The 23626-nt window shown below is 36.3% G+C and overlaps 1 protein-coding gene across 2 annotated transcripts in view; it reads right to left on the bottom strand.

Annotated features, from left to right (window-relative positions):
* The window catches only part of LOC117343218 (nucleoprotein TPR-like), a 158981-nt gene that overhangs the window by 5600 nt on the left and 129755 nt on the right, over window positions 1–23626 (bottom strand). Inside the window, exons 18-24 of one of the 2 annotated variants that reach the window (XM_033905557.1) lie at window positions 23409–23540; window positions 19055–19285; window positions 18296–18508; window positions 10391–10432; window positions 6811–7043; window positions 6427–6546; window positions 212–397 (exon numbers count right to left, since the gene is read on the bottom strand). In XM_033905557.1, the coding sequence (XP_033761448.1) occupies window positions 212–397; window positions 6427–6546; window positions 6811–7043; window positions 10391–10432; window positions 18296–18508; window positions 19055–19285; window positions 23409–23540 (1157 nt within the window). The remainder of the gene's footprint in view (window positions 1–211; window positions 398–6426; window positions 6547–6810; window positions 7044–10390; window positions 10433–18295; window positions 18509–19054; window positions 19286–23408; window positions 23541–23626) is intronic. The other variant, XM_033905558.1, reaches the window with a different exon arrangement.

Raw genomic sequence — 23626 nt, 5'->3', positions numbered from 1 at the left:
GTTCAGTGGTTTTGGAGAAGAAGTCGAAAATGTAAATAGTTTACGGACGCACGACGCCAGACAAAAGGCGATTAGAATAGGTCACTTGAGACTTCGTCTCAGGTGACCTAAAAACAATTAATTTGTAATACACGTAATACGAACTATCAATATAACGAACTGATTCAGTTCGTCCCCTGGGATTCATTATAACCGTGTTTTATTGTATTACCTGTCGGAGAATATCTTCCATCCGACCTCGCTCCTCCAGTTCTTTCTCCTGGTCCAGAACTAGGGCCCTCATATCTTCTGCACTCAATTGTTTGTCGTGGAGGTCACGCTGGAGCTGAGCTGTCTGCTCCACAAATTCGCTGTCACGGTCCAATCGACTTTGTAACTGTTCTGTCAAATCATCGACCTGTTAAGGGAAACCACCTTGACATTGGACAATTGCATTTCAAGAGAGACTACCCAGGGCAACAAATTATCATTTTTAAAGTTATTGTGTAATTAGTATAGAAAGCAATATGTCCTAGTTATGACCCCTCGTGGAGACACTGAAAAGACATTTACTTAATAGCAAAACAAGTAAAGAGTCTTTCTGTGGAAGGAAACCGGAGATACCAGAGAAAACCCATCTAATCAGACAAGAACTAGATGATATGTTTAGTGAGAATACTGTCCATACATGTCACGAGAGGAATGTCTGGTGAGAATACTGTCCATACATGTCGTTAGATGAATGTCAGTTGAGAATACTGTCCATACATGTCGTGATAGGAATGTCTGGTGAGAATACTGTCCATACATGTCGTGAGAGGAATGTCTGGTGAGAATACTACCCTTACCTGTCGTGAGAGGAATGTCTGATGATAATACTACCCTTACCTGTCGTTAGATGAACGTCCGGTAAGAATACTACCCTTACCTGTCGTGAGAGGAATGTCTGGTGAGAATACTGTCCATACATGTCGTGAGAGGAATGTCTGGTGAGAATACTGTCCATACCTGTCGTGAGAGGAATGTCAGGTGAGAATACTGTCCATACATGTCGTGAGAGGAATGTCAGGTGAGAATACTGTCCTTACCTGTCGTGAGAGGAATGTCTGGTGAGAATAATGTCCATACATGTCGTGAGAGGAATGTCTGGTGAGAATACTGTCCATACCTGTCGTGAGAGGAATGTCTGGTGATAATATTGCCCTTACCTGTCGTTAGATGAATGTCTGGTGAGAATACTGCCCTTACCTGTCGTGAGAGGAATGTCTGGTGAGAATACTGTCCATACCTGTCGTGAGAGGAATGTCAGGTGAGAATACTGTCCATACATGTCGTGAGAGGAATGTCTAGTGAGATTACTGTCCATACCTGTCGTGAGAGGAATGTCAGGTGAGAATACTGTCCATACATGTCGTGAGAGGAATGTCAGGTGAGAATACTGTCCATACATGTCGTGAGAGGAATGTCAGGTGAGAATACTGTCCATACATGTCGTGAGAGGAATGTCTAGTGAGAATACTGTCCTTACCTGTCGTTAGATGAACGTCCGGTGAGAATACTGTCCTTACTTGTTGTTAGATGAATGTCTTGTGAGAATACTACCCTTACCTGTCATTAGATGAATGTCTGGTGAGAATACTGCCCTTACCTGTCGTTAGATGAATGTCTGGTGATAATACTGTCCATACATGTCGTGAGAGGAATGTCAGGTGAGAATACTGTCCATACATGTCGTGAGAGGAATGTCAGGTGAGAATACTGTCCATACATGTCGTGAGAGGAATGTCTGGTGAGAATACTGTCCATACATGTCGTGAGAGGAATGTCAGGTGAGAATACTGTCCTTACCTGTCGCGAGAGGAATGTCTGGTGAGAATACTGTCCATACATGTCGTGAGAGGAATGTCAGGTGAGAATACTGTCCATACATGTCGTGAGAGGAATGTCTGGTGAGAATACTGTCCATACATGTCGTGAGAGGAATGTCTGGTGAGAATACTTTCCTTACCTGTCGTGAGAGGAATGTCTGGTGATAATACTACCCTTACCTGTCGTTAGATGAATGTCTGGTGAGAACACTACCCTTACCTGTCGTTAGATGAATGTCTGATGAGAATACTGTCCTTACATGTCGTGAGAGGAATGTCTGATGATAATACTACCCTTACCTGTCGTTAGATGAATGTCTGGTGAGAATACTGTCCATACATGTCGTTAGATGAACGTCCGGTAAGAATACTACCCTTACCTGTCGTGAGAGGAATGTCTGGTGAGAATACTGTCCATACATGTCGTGAGAGGAATGTCTGGTGAGAATACTGTCCATACCTGTCGTGAGAGGAATGTCAGGTGAGAATACTGTCCATACATGTCGTGAGAGGAATGTCAGGTGAGAATACTGTCCTTACATGTCGTGAGAGGAATGTCTGGTGAGAATACTGTCCATACATGTCGTGAGAGGAATGTCTGGTGAGAATACTGTCCATACCTGTCGTGAGAGGAATGTCTGGTGATAATACTGCCCTTACCTGTCGTTAGATGAATGTCTGGTGAGAATACTGCCCTTACCTGTCGTGAGAGGAATGTCTGGTGAGAATACTGTCCATACCTGTCGTGAGAGGAATGTCAGGTGAGATTACTGTCCATACCTGTCATGAGAGGAATGTCAGGTGAGAATACTGTCCATACATGTCGTGAGAGGAATGTCTAGTGAGAATACTGTCCTTACCTGTCGTTAGATGAACGTCCGGTGAGAATACTGTCCTTACCTGTTGTTAGATGAATGTCTTGTGAGAATACTGTCCATACATGTCGTGAGAGGAATGTCAGGTGAGAATACTGTCCATACATGTCGTGAGAGGAATGTCTGGTGAGAATACTGTCCATACATGTCGTGAGAGGAATGTCAGGTGAGAATACTGTCCTTACCTGTCGCTAGAGGAATGTCTGGTGATAATACTGTCCATACATGTCGTGAGAGGAATGTCAGGTGATAATACTACCCTTACCTGTCGTTAGATGAACGTCCGGTGAGAATACTACCCTTACCTGTCGTGAGAGGAATGTCTGGTGAGAATACTGTCCATACATGTCGTGAGAGGAATGTCTGGTGAGAATACTGTCCATACCTGTCGTGCGAGGAATGTCAGGTGAGAATACTGTCCATACCTGTCGTGAGAGGAATGTCTGGTGAGAATACTGTCCTTACATGTCGTGAGAGGAATGTATGGTGAGAATACTACCCTTACCTGTCGTGAGAGGAATGTCTGGTGATAATACTACCCTTATCTGTCGTTAGATGAACGTCCGGTGAGAATACTACCCTTACCTGTCGTGAGAGGAATGTCTGGTGAGAATACTGTCTATACATGTCGTGAGAGGAATGTCTGGTGAGAATACTGTCCATACCTGTCGTGAGAGGAATGTCTGGTGAGAATACTGTCCTTACATGTGGTGAGAGGAATGTCTGGTGAGAATACTGTCCATACATGTCGTGAGAGGAATGTCAGGTGAGAATACTGTCCATACCTGTCGTGAGAGGAATGTCTGGTGATAATACTGCCTTACCTGTCATTAGATGAATGTCTGGTGAGAATACTACCCTTACCTGTCGTTAGATGAATGTCTGGTGAGAATACTGCCCTTACCTGTCGTGAGAGGAATGTCTGGTGAGAATACTGTCCATACATGTCGTGAGAGGAATGTCAGGTGAGAATACTGTCCATACATGTCGTGAGAGGAATGTCTAGTGAGAATACTGTCCATATCTGTCGTGAGAGGAATGTCAGGTGAGAATACTGTCCATACCTGTCGTGAGAGGAATGTCTGGTGAGAATACTGTCCATACCTGTCGTGAGAGGAAAGTCTGGTGAGAATACTGTCCATACATGTCGTGAGAGGAATGTTCGGTGAGAATACTGTCCATACCTGTCGTTAGATGAACGTCCGGTGAGAATACTGTCCTTACCTGTTGTTAGATGAATGTCTTGTGAGAATACTACCCTTACCTGTCGTTAGATGAATGTCTGGTGAGAATACTGTCCTTACCTGTCGTTAGATGAATGTCTGGTGAGAATACTACCCTTACCTGTCGTTAGATGAATGTCTGGTGAGAATACTGCCCTTACCTGTCGTTAGATGAATGTCTGGTGAGAATACTGTCCTTACCTGTCGTTAGAGGAATGTCTGGTGATATTACTGTCCATACATGTCGTGAGAGGAATGTCAGGTGAGAATACTGTCCATACATGTCGTGAGAGGAATGTCTGGTGAGAATACTGTCCATACATGTCGTTAGATGAAGGTCTGGTGAGAATACTACCCTTACCTGTCGTGAGAGGAATGTCTGGTGAGAATACTGTCCATACATGTCGTGAGAGGAATGTCTGGTGAGAATACTGTCCATACATGTCGTTAGATGAAGGTCTGGTGAGAATACTGTCCATACCTGTCGTTAGATGAATGTCTGGTGAGAACACTACCCTTACCTGTCGTTAGATGAATGTCTGGTGAGAACACTACCCTTACCTGTCGTTAGATGAATGTCTGGTGAGAATACTACCCTTACCTGTCGTTAGATGAAGGTCTGATGAGAACACTACCCTTACCAGTCGTTAGATGAATGTCTGGTGAGAATACTGCCCTTACCTGTCGTTAGAGGAATGTCTGGTGAGAATACTGTCCATACATGTCGTTAGATGAATGTCTGGTGAGAACACTACCCTTACCAGTCGTTAGATGAATGTCTGGTGAGAACACTACCCTTACCTGTCGTTAGATGAATGTCTGGTGAGAACACTACCCTTACCTGTCGTGAGAGGAATGTCTGGTGAGAACACTACCCTTACCTGTCGTTAGATGAATGTCTGGTGAGAACACTACCCTTACCTGTCGTTAGATGAAGGTCTGATGAGAACACTACCCTTACCTGTCGTTAGATAAATGTCTGATGAGAACACTACCCTTACCTGTCGTTAGATGAATGTCTGGTGAGAACACTACCCTTACCTGTCGTTAGATGAATGTCTGGTGAGAACACTACCCTTACCTGTCGTTAGATGAATGTCTGATGAGAACACTACCCTTACCTGTCGTTAGATGAATGTCTGGTGAGAATACTGTCCTTACCTGTCGTTAGAGGAATGTCTGGTGAGAATACTGTCCATACATGTCGTTAGATGAAGATCTGGTGAGAATACTACCCTTACCTGTCGTGAGAGGAATGTCTGGTGATAATACTGTCCATACATGTCGTGAGAGGAATGTCTGGTGAGAATACTGTCCATACATGTCGTTAGATGAAGGTCTGGTGAGAATACTGTCCATACATGTCTTGAGAGGAATGTCAGGTGAGAATACTGTCCATACATGTCGTGAGAGGAATGTCTGGTGAGAACACTACCCTTACCTGTCGTTAGATGAATGTCTGATGAGAATACTGTCCTTACCTGTCGTTAGATGAATGTCTGGAGAGAACACTACCCTTACCTGTCGTTAGATGAATGTCTGATGAGAATACTGTCCTTACCTGTCGTTAGATGAATGTCTGATGAGAACACTACCCTTACCTGTCGTTAGATGAATGTCTGATGAGAATACTGTCCTTACCTGTCGTTAGATGAATGTCTGGAGAGAACACTACCCTTACCTGTCGTTAGATGAATGTCTGATGAGAATACTACCCTTACCTGTCGTGAGAGGAATGTCTGGTGAGAACACTACCCTTACCTGTCGTTAGATGAATGTCTGGTGAGAACACTACCCTTACCTGTCGTTAGATGAATGTCTGGTTAGAACACTACCCTTACCAGTCGTTAGATGAATGTCTGGTGAGAACACTACCCTTACCTGTCGTTAGATGAATGTCTGGTGAGAACACTACCCTTACCTGTCGTTAGATGAATGTCTGATGAAAACACTACCCTTACCTGTCGTTAGATGAATGTCTGGTGAGAACACTACCCTTACCTGTCGTTAGATGAATGTCTGGTGAGAACACTACCCTTACCTGTCGTTAGATGAATGTCTGGTGAGAACACTACCCTTACCAGTCGTTAGATGAATGTCTGGTGAGAACACTACCCTTACCAGTCGTTAGATAAATGTCTGATGAGAACACTACCCTTACCTGTCGTTAGATGAATGTCTGGTGAGAACACTACCCTTACCTGTCGTTAGATGAATGTCTGGTGAGAACACTACCCTTACCAGTCGTTAGATGAATGTCTGGTTAGAACACTACCCTTACCTGTCGTTAGATGAATGTCTGGTGAGAACACTACCCTTACCTGTCGTTAGATGAATGTCTGGTTAGAACACTACCCTTACCTGTCGTTAGATGAATGTCTGGTGAGAACACTACCCTTACCTGTCGTGAGAGGAATGTCTGATGAGAACACTACCCTTACCTGTCGTTAGATGAATGTCTGGTGAGAACACTACCCTTACCTGTCGTTGTAGTCTTGTTTCCACCTTCTTCTCCTTCTGACTGTCCAGGATTTTCTGTTCCCATGAAGCTATTTCTCTCTGATATTCTTCCCTTTCTTTTTCCCTTTCCATGGCTTCTTCCTACATAGAACGTTGAAAGAGAAAATTTTCAAAATATAAACTTTTTCATAGAAATAACAGAAAATTATATAAACTTAAGTTATCACTCTCGTAAAATTTTTTTTTACATATATATAGCTCAGATTTGTAAAAAATTTCATTTTTCAAAATAACCGAAATTGGTTCTGTGAACCAAAAGAACTATCAAGGAGTGGTCTCCACACAAAAGTTGTAAGGTATACAGTGTATAACAAATGTACTACGATTACAATTAAGTAAATTGACCTCCATAAACTGGCGGTTCGCCTTGTTCTGTTTCTCTGATGCGTCCAGCTGGAGTCGAAGGTCAGTCATTTCAGCCTTCTTGTCTTCCAGAAGAGCCACATAATGGCGTTCTGTCTCCTCCCCAGCATTCTCAAGATCACGCACACGATGGTCATATTTTTCCTGCAAGTCACGCAGCTTTTGGGCCAGATCTCGTTTTTCTTCATTGACCCTATGTACCTCCAGCATCAGTGCTATACATAAGCACAAAATAATTGGTTAATTTAGTAAGATTTTTTTTTATATATATACACAACCTATGTCTGAAACTTAATGTGACATGAAAAATTGTTGTTAAAGTAATGTTTCACACGATCAAGTTTTAGTGAATTCAAAATCTGCCATGTTGTGATTTTTTGTTTTACATATATATATACAAAAAAAAAAAAAAAAAAAAAAAATTAAACATTAAAAAAATTCCCTAGCCTTAAATAATGTAAAAAATAATCATTATGATACAAAAGTAGAATACCTAGTTTTTTTTCTAAATCTGCAGTACACAATACATATTTATATACTTAGTATAATAATTTCTTGTATCTGATAGTAAGAATACAGAATTTTCTTTGTTCAATGAAAATAATTTGTAAAGGAAAGAGGAAAAAAATCAGGGTGCTTCTAAATAAGATGTTTAATAATGTATATGTGATATATTGGATGAGATTTGTATTTTTGTTTAGAGTAAGAGAGTGGATATTTTTTATTTATTTATTTTTTTTTTTTTGAAGAGGAAGAAGAATGAAGAGCTAATGAAAAGGGAGACAACTATTGAGGAAATTTCAATTTGAAGATGGTGCAAATATTCCATTCAAAGGAAAAGTTTTAATTACATAAATATAACACTAAAGTAATGGATTATTTGAGAGAATCCGGTGATTATAGTTGTGATGGGGAGGTATTGTGACATAGAGTCTGGTAAACTTTAATCTAACGCGTGTCTGGTGGAATGCGTTTGATGATTTTATGACTTGCTGACCTGTGTGAAAAGGTGGACTTTGAGGTATAACGTTTAGAGTATTCAAATTCTCACAACTACTGTATACAAACACTAAGATGTCTTAAAGATGAAATTCAAAAGATTTAACTAACACTAATTAAACACTGGAATCACACGAATGCCCTCCCCCCTCCCATCAACCCCTTTCTCCACGAATGTTCCCCCCCCCCCCCCCCCCCCTCTCCTTCTCCAAGTAAACACAAAGGAGCAACTCTAACCACAGGTAACAATAAGGATAAAACAAGTGACCTCTTTTCCAGTTTACAGACCAACAGCCTTGACTACATTGGTATCGGAGGGCAAAGGTCAATCTATGTTAGTTCTATAGACTATTAAACCATAACCATTATTTTTTAAATTCTATTTAAAAAAAAAAGAGTCATCATAGTTTTTCGAATATGGTCATACACTGAAATAAAAAAAAATTCCTGATGAACTTTTCTGCTTTTTTCCCCCCAAAGTATATTGTTGGCAGGTATTTTTTTCTCTTTATTATTGTGTATGTCATTACAACATATGCTAACATAACTAGATATGTAGTGGATAAAACAGGTTTGACATAGAGTACAGTGTTTTAAATACTGCAACAGGAAATGTCCACCTTCTAACACAGGTCAATGCGAGTGGTCCGAGTCAGTGGTCAGCCACTGGTCAGATGCATCACACATGTACACATATAGGGTGCAATTCACACAGGTCAGTGAAAATATCAACAAAATTTCATGCAAGTTATCATAGTTTAAAACACCGCAAATCAAACATTAAAAATTCATTATTTCAAACAAAAAATTATTCAAATTTAAAAATTTTATTTAAATTTTTTTCTTTATTAGTACCATTTTCATAAATCCAATCTTTCTGGTTAACAGCACAGAAATTATTCCCCTTGCAACATTTGTGGCAAAAAAACTCTTGACAGCAGAACCCTGATTTATGCTAAATATTTCAAAACTTAACTAGAACATTGTCAGGTTAGCATGGGCCCCATCTTGTGACCTTGACCTTTGGTCAGTTGACTCCTTGTTTAATTCTGACTAATATTCTTCAATGAAAACACACAAAATTTGACCTTGACCTTTGGTCAGTCGACTCTGTTTAATCCTGGCCACCATTGCTTCAAAGAGTCATAACAAAATGTTCATCAGGGCCAAGATATAATTTTGACTTTTAACCATCTTTTATCAGTGAAAAATATGTTGACCTTGAACCTGTGGTCCCCATGACCTTGACCTTTTGTCACTTGACACTACTTGTTCAAATCCAACCAACATTGCTTTAAAGTGTCATCACAAAGTGTTCAATAGTGAAGATACCAAATTTGAACTTGATTTTGACCTAGTGACCTTGACCTTTGATCCCTTGTTAAAATCCAAGCAATAATGCTTTGGAGTCCCACAACAAAATTTTCATAAGTGAGAAACTACAAAATTTGCACTCGCATCTCTGATACAGGGCACTAATAATGGTACTGTTTAGATGTTCATACATGATCTAACACTTTCCTTTTTTAGAATATCTTTTAAAAAAAATCTCTTTTGTAGAAATGAAAATGGGATCCCAAAATCCAACAAACATCTTATTTTTTACTTAATTTTGCCCAACTTGTGAATAGCAATGTAAAATGTTATCATTGTGTACAGGGTGCTGATTGGTAACTAACGTCTCTGTTCTGAAAGAATGATTTTGATTGGTGGAAGGTCATGTGATGTCCTATCTACATCATAAAATAAAAACATACCATTCAATTGGGTAGTAGTGCTGCTACAAAGATTCCAGCTCCTAATAAATTATATCTTATCCTCAGCAATCATTACAAACTGGTTAAAAATTCAGCATATTGTATCTCTCCTATTATATACCAGCTTACAACCTAAAAGGCCTAATGGCCAAAATGATCACACTATTTTAGACTAGTGATCATGCTGTTTAAAACAAATACCTGGTACCTGTAGCCTATCCTTTATCAAAGTCTAGCTATTAATACTGATTTAGATAACAATTTGAGAACTAAAATCGCTATGTGATCTTTAACTTTTTTTTAGTCTAGCTCTACATTTTTGGCAGCATCACCTTTTTCTTTGTGAAGTAAAGTCCTATAAACGTCTACAGGATTTTTTTTAATCATAGAAAGGGGGGCAACTCTTCATTTCATAATGTTCCACTAAACAACAGTTTTACAACACTTCAGTTTCACAATAAAGAGAAGGAACAATAGGCTGTTTGTATTCCATGCAACAAGCAACACAATATGGCTTCAAACAATGGACGGAAATTTTATACAAAACATTAAAAGCAGATGATAATACAGAAAATCAATATTTTATATTTCCAAAGGATCCTGGAAGAATGTGACAAAATACATTGTCCATTGCACAAGATACATCTTAGTTTAGAACAGAAGTTTTTGAAAATCGATTTAGAAAAAAAAAATGAAAACAATGATATTTATTAGCTTAAAATGAGAAAGAAAAGAATGGATTTTAAAATATGAGGTTCAAAGAATCATGATGATATATGAAACAGTGTCTGACTTGTAGGACCAACCTTGTCCACTATGGGGCGCACCTTCTCTTGTCGTCATGGAAACTGTTTGTAGACAAAGTGGCACATAGCCATGCAATAATCGGACCAAGTAGATTTATCAGAGGGAAGAAAGAAAAAAACAAAATGCATTAGATATAAACCTAGAGTTACTGACATTACCCATGCTATGTATTATTATCACCTATATGGTAGCATGTATGGTTAAACAAATTACCTTTTGAAAACAAAATAGCAGGGTAGGAATTGAAAGCTTTACACATTTGACTTAATTAGATAAGATATTTCTTATTAACCATTCCATGTTTTCATTATTCATAGTGAAAAAATGCCACAATGCTAAAAAAAATCTCAAAAGGGGCAACAGCCAAATCATTAAAACATTCAAATTCAGCAAGCAGATAAAAAAATTCCCAGGATGCATTGAGAATCTGATATTTCTCAAGGTTTATGGTGAGATCTGCTAATGTTTGTAATATTTTATCAATGTGACTGTCTAGATGTTTGTAATATTTTTATCAATGTGACTTTGTAGGCTCTATAGAAATTTCACTTTACAAAATTTCACTTGTTCTCAGTTTTCAGCCCAATGGTATTAATTTCACTCACAAGACTACAATAATTTGCTGAAAAGTATCAATTTCTGTCTTTTCCTCTGGAGACGCTGTCATTGATGAACTCACCATAAATCTTTTTATTTCATGCAACATAAAACACATGTGCATACACACTAAAGCAAATTATCAATTTTCCTGGAAAATTCCAATTTCACTTTGGCTGAGTTCCAGATTCAAAGTCAAACTTTATCTTATAACATTCCAGGAAAGTTGATACCCATCACCATAGCACTAAGGAAGATTACATGGTAAATGGTAGGGAAGGGAGGGATAAAGAAACTGATGTTAGTTAAACATCCATGCACCCCTAGCTTTATATGAAAATGAAATCTCCTTCTGTAATCCACTAGTTCATAAAAATCCTATTTTTATTTATTTCTCTCATTTTCTAGACAATTTTGTCACTTTCTTCATTTTATTTTCATACATTGCTACATATTCTGTGAATTCAGGATACATTTTAAACTAAGTATATTTTGTGTATAGTAGATAAAAAAACCAGTGTACGAATTCGTGTTTGAATATATACTAGTCAATAAACCGTTGTTAAGTTTGAGTTAAAAGTGAATCAAGTATAAATTAATTTATGTACATACATAGCAGTAAGATATTACCATTTTTTAAATATCTATCTGGCTGCCCCCAGCCATGTTAAGATAGAATGTTTGTGAATTGTGATAGAATAATAGATTTCTGTAAATGGAACAATGAAAGATTTGTTATGATGGTAATATGTGATGTGTCAATCTTTGATTGACGGCTCCCTGGATTGACAACGTATTTTCCAAACTTAAGTTAAGGATATATGCTACCTAATGATGCAAAATGTCATTTGTTCGAAGAGTTATCTCCCTTATGAAAACTTATATTACTGAATAGGAAATAAATAACTCATATATTAGGTGAAGCTTCTTTATATAGTGATTTCTAGCAAAACTGTATCACAGATATTTTCCTTTTTCAAACAAAGATAAACAAATTCAGCAAAGACTTGTTGACCTTAATTCATGGTCAAGCAAATACAATGCCAAAAAGTACAATAAGATGATATTTTTTCTGGTTTATGCATGCATTACATGCATTGTGTATGTAAAGTATTTGTAACTAGATATATTTCGGACCATGCTGGGTTGAATACTGATTATAAGTATAAATTGATATACTGCACATATAAATTGAATACAACTGGGATCAGACAAAATGTACATTCAACAATTCTGCAAAAATAATCCACCCTACACAAAGTTTTCCTAAAATACTTCTAGGAACATATTTACCAAGATCTTAACACTTAATATGAGAAAAGAAAATATTCCAGACAATGCCCCCTAAATCATTGTTTATTACTTAGATTAGGATCAGAGAATCTCAGAATATAAGAAATATCAGTAAGTTAAACTGAAATAAATAGATGTTATGATAATAAAGATTAATATCAGTTAAGAGTATTTCATATGAAATAAAATATAAAACAATTTTTCTGTAACTAATTGAATTGATAATATTATTGAACATTTCTTTATCTAACTAGTAGATCAGAAAAATCAGATATTTAATGTGGATGTAAATCTCCCATGATATTAATAAATGCAGTTCTAGAAGTGTCCATATATTTTCTCTGCACATTTTTTTGTTGTTGTCAAATTCTATTTAATTTTTCTGAAATTTGAAAATTTTTCTAAGAAAATTTCAAGAATTTAGCTGGAGATATTCCCAAGAAAATGTTCTCTGAAGTAATAAAATCCATATCATCAAAGCAGAATATTATAACTGAAGTTAGGAAACAAAAGACACTTCTAGGACATATCAACAGATATCAACGGAACATGTCTTATATAACCCACTGAGGGGATGTAATTTCCAAACATTTTTTGGTACAAAATTTCGGGTTATATACCTGATTTTGAAGTCCTACATAAACTCCTTGATATTAATACTGACAGAAATAGATTCTGAAATTGATTCTGTTCACCCATCAGGTTTTGGTTAGTTAAAGTTAATAATTATTATGATAGTTAGATAATTGGAGCAGATCCTGTCTTCCCTGCATTTGAATAATAAACTCTCCTGACAATTACAGGGGAAAAAGGATATGCCACTCTGCTGCCTATTAAATTAAAAACCATGCACCATATTTCCACGAATATAACACAATAATTGAATACAGGTTTTTGTTTGGTCAGTACTGCATTTGTAACAAAAGCAGGAATAAGGAAAACCGGGATGACCCACTGTATCAATGAAGCACCTTTAACCCTGAACACACCCATACAACAATAGACTGGCCCAACACAAAGGACTGGACCAATCTACTGTTTTTGATGACAAGCTTCAGGGTTGAAGTTTACATCAAAGGGCTGAAGCTTCAAGAGTTTAAGAGACTCAAAAAGTATAAATATAGAAGTTTCTTTTCCAACTCTCCAGAATAAAAATTTTCACAAGAAATAGAAATTAGCTATATAAAACATCATGAATTTGTAAAGGAAAAACTTTTCCCCAAGAAATGAGTGAATGTTTAAACAAGTGGCCCATGGGCCTGAATGTCATCTGACAGACATACAGCAGGGACAGGCACCTCCATCCCAAAAGATCAAACCAGCCTTATTTATAGAAATTGTCTGCCCTCAGCAAGTGACGTTTTAGATCAAATTTGCATGGTTGTAATCCATTAAGGAGGTGTAGTGATTTATGGCAAAATTTCAGCTAAGTTCCTGATTTTGGGCCTTGCCCCTCTGTCCCAGAGGTCAGATCAGCCTTATTTACTGTATATAATTATGTCTGCCCTCCGCCAGTGATGTTTCAGACCAAATTAAGGCTTTCAGGAGTAATAGCATTTTAAAGCAAAATTTCACCAAAGTTCCCCTTTTGGGGCTGAACCACAGCCTCATTTAAAAAAATTTGATTGCCCTCCTCCAGTGATGTTTCAGACAATATTTAATTACAATCCCCAAGGCACTAAAGGAGGAGTAGCGCTTTAAAGCAAAGTTTCAACTAAATTCCCTTTTTTGGGCTCGCTCCTCTGTCTCCAGGGGTCGCACCAGTCTTGTTTATATAAATTATTACTGCCCTCCCCCAATGATATTTCAGACTGAATTTGGTTGCAGTCCCCCTTTGGCATTATGGAGCAGCTGTGAATTGAAGGAGGTCGGACAAAACATGTAGCTACAGGTCATCCTGACCCTTCAGGTCACATGACCCAAAAATAAAAGAAAAATAAAGAAACCAGACTGAGAGAACAATCAAGAACTTCCATAGATATAATTTGAAGCAAAAGCCCTCTGAAAACTTATTGTATATATATAAAGTTACCTCCACAACCCATGGTCCCTACAGCCAAGAAACCCGTGCCTAAATATAGACAAGAAGGGGAGAGCACTCCTTACCTGAGGAGTACACGAGGCCTTTTCCTGTCCACTATGACCAGATCCTAGGTAAGTTAAACCTGTAACTGAACTAACTCAGACCTATAAATTCTTTTTATATTTATTATCTGAATTGTATATTTATTACAGAGAAGAAATATTATTTAAAAATAAAGTTAGTATGAGTATGAAGATATATTTTTCTTTAGATAATTGAAAAAGTTTATTACTAAATTTCCAAACTAATTATCCTAAACTTGTTTAAATTCAGACTGTGACATTTCAATGTTTCTCATTGATTATAATAAGAAAAATAAATAATTTATTTTTTCAAGATCCTTTTTTTATTTTATCTAAAAATCTTTATAAATTTGTCACTGCCTTGAAGAAAAATTAAATTGATATAATCTTATTGACCAAACAACATGATAAATTTCTCCATTTTTGTTAAAGATCTATAAATGCATAAATGATTTGTATAATTTACCTTTCATACTGGTCTCTCCGATACAGATAGACTGGCTTCATTGTACATAATCTGCTCACATCCTTGAGGTTATATGCTACTTTATACATAGCACATGTGCTTAAAATTTTTTTTTTCTAATTTATAGAATTAAGTTTTCTAAAAGCATTATCAATATATTCTTTATTGTTATTTTTTAAGAGTTATATACCATATTATTCATTATTTTTACCTATTATTTTAAATTTTTTGATCATTTAAAGATATTTTTACAGCAGAACTCTTCTAAAAAAGAGATATAATGCACATGTCTAAGTTTGAATTAAGGTACAGTAGCATATACCCTTAAATCTAGATTTTATAGATTTCCAGTCCTGAACTGGATAGTTAATTTAGGTTTCATCACCATATTTTTTTTTCTTGTGATTTCAGATATAATAGAAGTCTTTATTATCTGACTGACTTTTATTTTCAAAGTAAACCAATCAACAATCCCAGTATCAATCATTTTACCCTCTTGTTACATTTCCAATACATCAAACCATGTTTACTTGGTTTCCTAACAATAATTTTTTCCAAGAAATTAAATGTTTCTCAACCCTTTCATATACACCTTTAACAGTTTTATATACAAATAATAAGCTTGCCATAGAATACTTTATCATATTGATAATTTATCTAGGTAATTTCAAACAAAAGTCTGCAGCAACTTTAAGTTAAAATCTAGCATAATCAATGAATTAACTGAATTGTTAATCAGTAAAATATTTTCCTCAGAAAATTTTTACAGTATGAACACAAATTAGCAACCAGTAACAACCATTAGCAACCATTGACAAATGGTAATGAGTCTTACCAGTCAAATCTGGACAGGAAAAGGCCTGTGCTTCATAAAGGTCAAAGGTCAAGACCATATATTTATCCAAAGCTAAGATAATGACCTTATCCATAGCAACCATCAATGTCACAACCTTATTTCTATAGCAACATATGTATATTATATATATTCTGTGATAAATACTTAAAAAAAACCCATATTAGAATGACATCAAAATGGATGCCTTATCAAACGACTTAGGCAGGGAGTTAAAGTTAACAGACAACTTAATAACAAAGTATGTTACAAGGATCTTTATCTTTTAGAGCTGACATTTCTGAGATAGACAGGAACATTGGGACAACATAGTGCTCTTCTAGTGGATATAAATCTCTATCCACTTCTATCCACTTAAAGCAGTATGTGTTAGCAATTGTAAACAAGAACTTTTAAAGCTAAGGAATTTCTATATGAATCTCTTTTCACCATCAGCGTGCCCCATAACGTACAGCTGTATGTGAATCTCTTTTCACCATCAGCGTGCCCCATAACGTACTGCTGTATGTGAATCTCTTTTCACCATCAGCGTGCCCCATAACGTACAGCTGTATGTGAATCTCTTTTCACCATCAGCGTGCCCCATAACGTAAGCTGTATGTGAATCTCTTTTCACCATCAGCGTGCCCCATAACGTACAGCTGTATGTGAATCTCTTTTCACCATCAGCGTGCCCCATAACGTACAGCTGTATGTGAATCTCTTTTCACCATCAGCGTGCCCCATAACGTACTGCTGTATGTGAATCTCTTTTCACCATCAGCATGCCCCATAATGTACAGCTGTATGTGAATCTCTTTTCACCATCAGCGTGCCCCATTACGTACTGCTGTATATGAATCTCTTTTCACCATCAGCATGCCCCATAACGTACTGCTGTATGTGAATCTCTTTTCACCATCAGCGTGCCCCCTAACGTACAGCTGTATGTGAATCTCTTTTCACCATCAGCGTGCCCCATAACGTACAGCTGTATGTGAATCTCTTTTCACCATCAGCGTGCCCCATAACGTACAGCTGTATGTGAATCTCTTTTCACCATCAGCGTGCCCCATAACGTACTGCTGTATGTGAATCTCTTTTCACCATCAGCGTGCCCCATAACGTACAGCTGTATGTGAATCTCTTTTCACCATCAGCGTGCCCCATAACGTACAGCTGTATGTGAATCTCTTTTCACCATCAGCGTGCCCCATAACGTACAGCTGTATGTGAATCTCTTTTCACCATCAGCGTGCCCCATAACGTACAGCTGTATGTGAATCTCTTTTCACCATCAGCGTGCCCCATTACGTACTGCTGTATATGAATCTCTTTTCACCATCAGCGTGCCCCATAACATACAGCTGTATGTGAATCTCTTTTCACCATCAACGCGCCACATTACGTACTGCTGTATGTGATTCACATCAAAACTATTATGGACGCACAAACACTCGAGGGAACAACGCTCAGATTCAAAAGGATTTAAAAATAAAATCATTTCAGCATCAAAATTGAAGAAAATACACTTTTATGGATTTTATGACGAGGCAAAGTCTTAGGAATCCTGTATTTTGATTGGCTGACGACTCACAAATCTAGGTTATTTCCTTACCTGAATAACATTTCTGTAGCTAGTTCATTATAGGTGTGATCATTGCTACACATTGTAATCATCACACCGATGGTGTTTACCCTGCCTAAAACACTGAGCTGTCCACGAAAGAAAAAAATGTTCACTCATCCATATCAGATCATTTGAAAATTAAGTAGAATTGAATCATAGAATGACATTTAAGGGGAAAACAATTCATCTTTGTAAAACAAATATTAACCAAATAGGTCAATATACCTAATTGCTAGTAAGTAATTGTCACGTAAAAACTTCTAAATGAATAATTTTTTTATAATTAATCAAATTAAATTGATCAACACTTATATCATTACAATTGTAATTTGATGGCTAGATATGTACAAATAGGTAACCTTGATATGTGAGATATAACTTGCACCCCAGGATTCTATGAGGTGGGGAACACTTTAAGTCAGACAGGTTAAGTAATGGGGCAAGCTGGCAATATAAGAATTCAATATCCAAGATTTTCTTGGTAGGTTAAGATCCTGAAGTAAGTTAACAAACACCATGATATATCATTTGTTAGTAAAAGTTTGTCCCTGTTGTCATATTTGTGACTACAATCCCAGAAATGTTCAATTCTAAAGACAAGTCCCTTTGTAACAGTAATTACATATTACACATTTCATGCAATTGAATGCATTCTGGCATGCCAACTCAATCAGCATGACTATTATATATACAGTCATAAGTATATCAATTTATCTATCAAATATGGTAATGATAAGATGCTAGGTATAATTAATGTCAAAATAAGCAAAATCATCACAAAATAAATTCTATCAAAATTATGTATATTTCACATCAGCTACAAATACCATACTATACATAAATTTTATCAAACACAGGAAGAACGTTACGTGTTATCACACAAAACAAGATGCTATAAATAGATTATAAATAGTCACGCAGCAGGAAGCTGGTGACAGCAACACCTATAGGAAGTAAGAGGTAACGTAATTGACGTAAACCTTGTGCCTCCTCCCCAGCATTCTCCTGGACTAGGTTGTGCTGTCGTTGGATTTCTGCGCGCAGTGATGTTGCTTCATGATGAACTGTTTCAAGGTCACCGAGTTTGTTGCGTGTGGTCTCAAGGTCAAGGACAAGAGCCTCTTTCTGTTCCTCAAGGTCCTGTATCCGAAGTTCTAACATCTCACGTTCAGCACTGTAACCTTCAATTAACCCTGAAAATACAGGTAATACTTAGTATGAAGCAGGGCTTGCCTAGGTGCTTTTAGGGGCTGCCATTTGACCCCATGTCTGACTGAAATAATTTCATGAGCTAAATTCCCAAAATTTGTAACTTACTCCTGAAAATTGCCCTTCCATAATCACCAATTATCTTCCCGAATTGAGACAAAAAAAACCTATGAGTGAATAAGCCCTATGAAGATTAAACTTCAATGTTCAATTCTAATGATGGCTATAGTTGATGATTCCACATCAAACTCTTCCTCAAATACAAAATTAGTTATTTAAAATATATATCATACATATACAGTAAAATTGTCATAAGACAAATAGGCTTCATACCGATTGGATATGGAATTCCTTATAAACATTAAGTTTACTGTTTGTATCATTTACATCATTTGTTTCTTAAAATTACATTATAATTTAAAGTAATGCTTTTCAAATCAATGTTTAAGTTTAAAGATATTTGCAAAAGGATGTCAATCACCAACATTTCCAATAATTAACAGTTATGAATATATGTGTTCAGAACCAACCTTCAGCTTTATGCAGTTCAAGGGCAAGGAACTCTTTCGCCTCCACCTGTTCCCGAAGTCGGTCCTCCATTTCCTGGCAGCGAGACTCGAGCGTTTGCGACTCCTGTTGGCCTGACGACAGGGTCGACACAAGGTCATGTTGGGTTTGGCGTGCATCTGTCAGCTGGTGGGTGGTGTCCTCAATCATATCGAGGAGGCGTGTCACCGACCCCTGGAGTCTCTGACTGGCATCTGATAATGACAACAATAAACTAATCAATTGAAAAAGAAAAACAGAAATCTAATCATTGCATGAGGGGACAGGACAGCTAGGAAGTTTGTAAAGGTCGTTTTTATGGCTTTAAGGGGACAGGACAGCTAGGAAGTTTGTAAAGGTCGTTTTTATGGCTTTAAGGGGACAGGACAGCTATGAAGTTTGTAAAGGTCGTTTTTATGGCTTTAAGGGGGAAGGACAGCTAGGAAGTTTGTAAAGGTCGTTTTTATGGCTTTAAGAGGAAGGACAGCTATGAAGTTTGTAAAGGTCGTTTTTATGGCTTTAAGGGGACAGGACAGCTAGGAAGTTTGTAAAGGTCGTTTTTATGGCTTTAAGGGGACAGGACAGCTAGGAAGTTTGTAAAGGTCGTTTTTATGGCTTTAAGGGGACAGGATAGCTAGGAAGTTTGTAAAGGTCGTTTTTATGGCTTTAAGGGGACAGGACAGCTAGGAAGTTTGTAAAGGTCGTTTTTATGGCTTTAAGGGGACAGGATAGCTAGGAAGTTTGTAAAGATCGTTTTTATGGCTTTAAGAGGGCAGGACAGCTAGGAAGTTTGTAAAGGTCGTTTTTATGGCTTTAAGAGGACAGGACAGCTAGGAAGTTTGTAAAGGTCGTTTTTATGGCTTTAAGGGGACAGGACAGCTATGAAGTTTGTAAAGGTCGTTTTTATGGCTTTAAGGGGGAAGGACAGCTAGGAAGTTTGTAAAGATCGTTTTTATGGCTTTAAGGGGACAGGACAGCTAGGAAGTTTGTAAAGGACAAATTTTCATGGCTTTAAGAGGGAAGGATAGCTAGGAAGTTTGTAAAGGTCGTTTTTATGGCTTTAAGGGGACAGGACAGCTAGGAAGTTTGTAAAGGACATTTTCATGATAATTATGGTCATTATAAAGAGGGCATCAAAGAAATTTTAGAACAACAAGTTCCTCTGCATGATGACCACAATGAAGATAGTAGAGGAAAGTATTGTATAATGGGATGCTTTCATGGCTGTTATAAGGTACATGTATATATGTAGGTCTGTCTTGGGATTAAATCAGGAAAAATATATCACAAAGTATTGTGAATGATTCACTTATCGACTAATGTGAGCAAATTCATTAATTGCTTTTTGCTAAAAGGCAGATCACCCACTGATAATGAAATTGATACAGATGTGTATCAATGACAGGCCTATGTCAATTAGACTTGCTCAAGACCCTCAATTAAGTTCTTATAAAGTAAATGCAACAATGTTATTACTGAGTCAAGCTTCTTCATAAAAGGATTGAAAGAAACTTTTAATAACCATACCCTCAAGTCTCCATTCTAAATAATTTAGGAAGATTATTTGTATAATAATGTTATTTGCTTGTTTTTTTTATTGTTAAAAACAGAAGTAAATAATAATGTTGGTTTCTTTGAGGGATTACTGCTTGCTGCTTACTCAATAAGAAAAAAAACATCACAAAAAATATTATTACAAATATTTAAAGTTTTAAATATTTCAACCCTGTGAAAAACCAATTGTAATGAAATTCAATACACATCTTGTAGGGAGCAATAGCTAAAGCCTACACACAGCCACTTGTCTTAAACACAGCTGTCAGACATATGTACAGACATACCAGACTGTCAGCATCCGTCACATCTAAAGCCTTGTTCCTTTCTAATCTGATGAAGTGCCATAAGAAATTTTTTTTTAATCGGTAGTAAACTAGGTAGTAGACTAGGGAGAGATTTGTTAAAAAACGTACTTGGAAACATTAATTTCTGGTTCAATGTTGGCAAAATGAAATTTCATTTAAAATATGTTTATAATTTACAGGAAAGAATTAAGATAATTTAACTTTGAGGCATCAGGAAGTGGATTTTTTTATGTATACAAATATGATCTATAAGAAGAAATTACGTGGAAATAGTAGTTTTGACAATATCAAAGTTTCAACATTCAAAATAACAACTTTTGATCCATCTCCAACTGTTAACCTAAATAAAATAGAAATATTTAAATTAAGATTGATGTTTTTTTAAACAAAATAACATCTGTAAAAATATGCTACATCTCTAATTGAATATTACTTCCAAAATACTGAGTATTTGCTTGACTCATAGAAATTAATTTTGACAATATTACGTTACAGATAAAAGCACATGTCCTGACATGCTGACGTAACCATCTTGGTGATAAAAATTGACAATCCGAAATTTAAACCATGTCCTACTTTAACAAATGACAATAATATTGAGACTATATATATAATAAATACTTATGTAGTTTGAATACACTGCCGGTTTTCCAACACTGCCAATAAAATCCAGCTTTTGTTCGTAACACAAATCTGAAACTGTTGACTCCATGAATGAATCATAAACATGGGTGACATTTAGGAAATGGAAACTTCAACTGCTGAAATTAGCATCCTGCACAGACTGTTAGGGGCCCAAGAGGGGGTTTGTTATGTTTAATTTCCCTTGGGTCACAGGGACCAAACAAGGGTAATCACACACACTGTAATATTTTTAGATACACGACTATTAAACATGGATATTTAATTTTTGACGTACATGTAATTACAATTTTTGAAAAACTTTAAATTGATTTCTTTCCATTAAACAATGCTAAAAACACATTTTTTTCCCTGAATTTTTGCGTAACGTTTTCATTTTTTTATGTAAGTCTACTAAATTGTACCTAACGTACTTACAATGTTTATTTCACTTACATGTTAGACAATAGCAAAAATGTGACCACTGCAAACAACATAAAATAAATGACATGCACATGTTTAGCGTGATCAGTCCATTTCTATTGGTAACAGAAGTAAACAAATATAAACAACATCAAATATCTACAAACAAACCACCACATTTAATCTTCGTGAAATGTGTGACCAAAGACAAAAACATTTGTCATGTGAATGGGAAAATCATATCTTTATTTATTTTGTCTTAAAAGAAAGAAAAACGTGTGGTATTGATCAGAAAATGTGATGCCAATATTGGAAAAGTCACCAACCTAAGACGAAATTTTTCACCCAGAGGTAATCTACATCATGTAGAAAACAAAATTAATTAAATTTTATATAGGTAACATTGCTAGTATTCTTTTAATGAAATTTCATCCAATAACATTTTCTCTACAAAATATAATCTATATCTCCATTAAATACCCCATTCAAAAGTGAATTGCCATTCTCATCTTTTTAAAACATAAATGAAGTTAGCTTTTTATCAGATTAAAGTTAAGAAATGAACATTCAAGCTCCTACCCCTAACTTAAGAAATGAATATTCAAGGTCATACCCCTAACTTAAGAAATGAATATTCAAGCCCCTACCCCTAACTTAAGAAATGAATATTCAAGCTCATACCCTAACTTAAGAAATGAATATTCAAGCCCCTACCCCTAACTTAAGAAATGAATATTCAAGGTCATACCCCTAACTTAAGAAATGAATATTCAAGCCCCTACCCCTAACTTAAGAAATGAATATTCAAGCTCATAACCCTAACTTAAGAAATGAATATTCAAGCTCATAACCCTAACTTAAGAAATGAATATTCAAGCTCATAACCCTAACTTAAGAAATGAATGTTCAAGGTCATAACCCTAACTTAAGAAATGAATATTCAAGCTCATAACCATAAATAAGGCAATGAATATCTATAAGCTATATATCACCATAAATTAAGAAATCAACATTCATAAACACCATTTACACATGTCTCTGACCCTCTCAGTAAAAATTTTCAATTCCATTTGATGAAAATTTGTACGTGTCAGATCAAAATTTCAAAAGAAATGTGATCTGTTGATTGTAACCATAAAAGTTTGCAAATTAATTAATTTTAACAAATTTAATTTTCAACAGTGTACAGTGTTAGCTGTTCTAACATTCATCAATTCCTATCCTTTTTAGTTGGGTGCATAATGAATATGTATACAAAGTTTTTTTAGTATACATATAGTATAACATGTATGTCAGATCCAGCATCTGGAATACAAGTATACATCATGATCTAAGGTATCCTCAAAAACATCAGCGTTGCATGAGCTAAAGAAAAGTGTTTTAATCTTAACTATAACTGCATGAATATGTATGAGAAGTATAGCCCGCCTACCTGTGAGAAGCTCCTCCCCTTCAGAGTCCAAGAAGATACTCTCACAGAGTCGCTGAGACAGATCCAGTCCTTCATCGTTCGATAAGATTGACGTTTCCTGAGGAACATCACCACTGTCGTGGAACTCTCCTCCTTAAATATAAAAAAATTTGATAATAACAACATCAAATCCAATCTGGACATTCACAAAAACTATTTTCACCACTCGTTCTTTATCA

This window comes from Pecten maximus, chromosome 15, assembly GCF_902652985.1.
Source record: "Pecten maximus chromosome 15, xPecMax1.1, whole genome shotgun sequence".
Classification (NCBI taxonomy): domain Eukaryota; kingdom Metazoa; phylum Mollusca; class Bivalvia; order Pectinida; family Pectinidae; genus Pecten; species Pecten maximus.
Note: the sequence above shows the minus strand (reverse complement) of the source record. Positions and strands in the feature narration are given on the sequence as shown.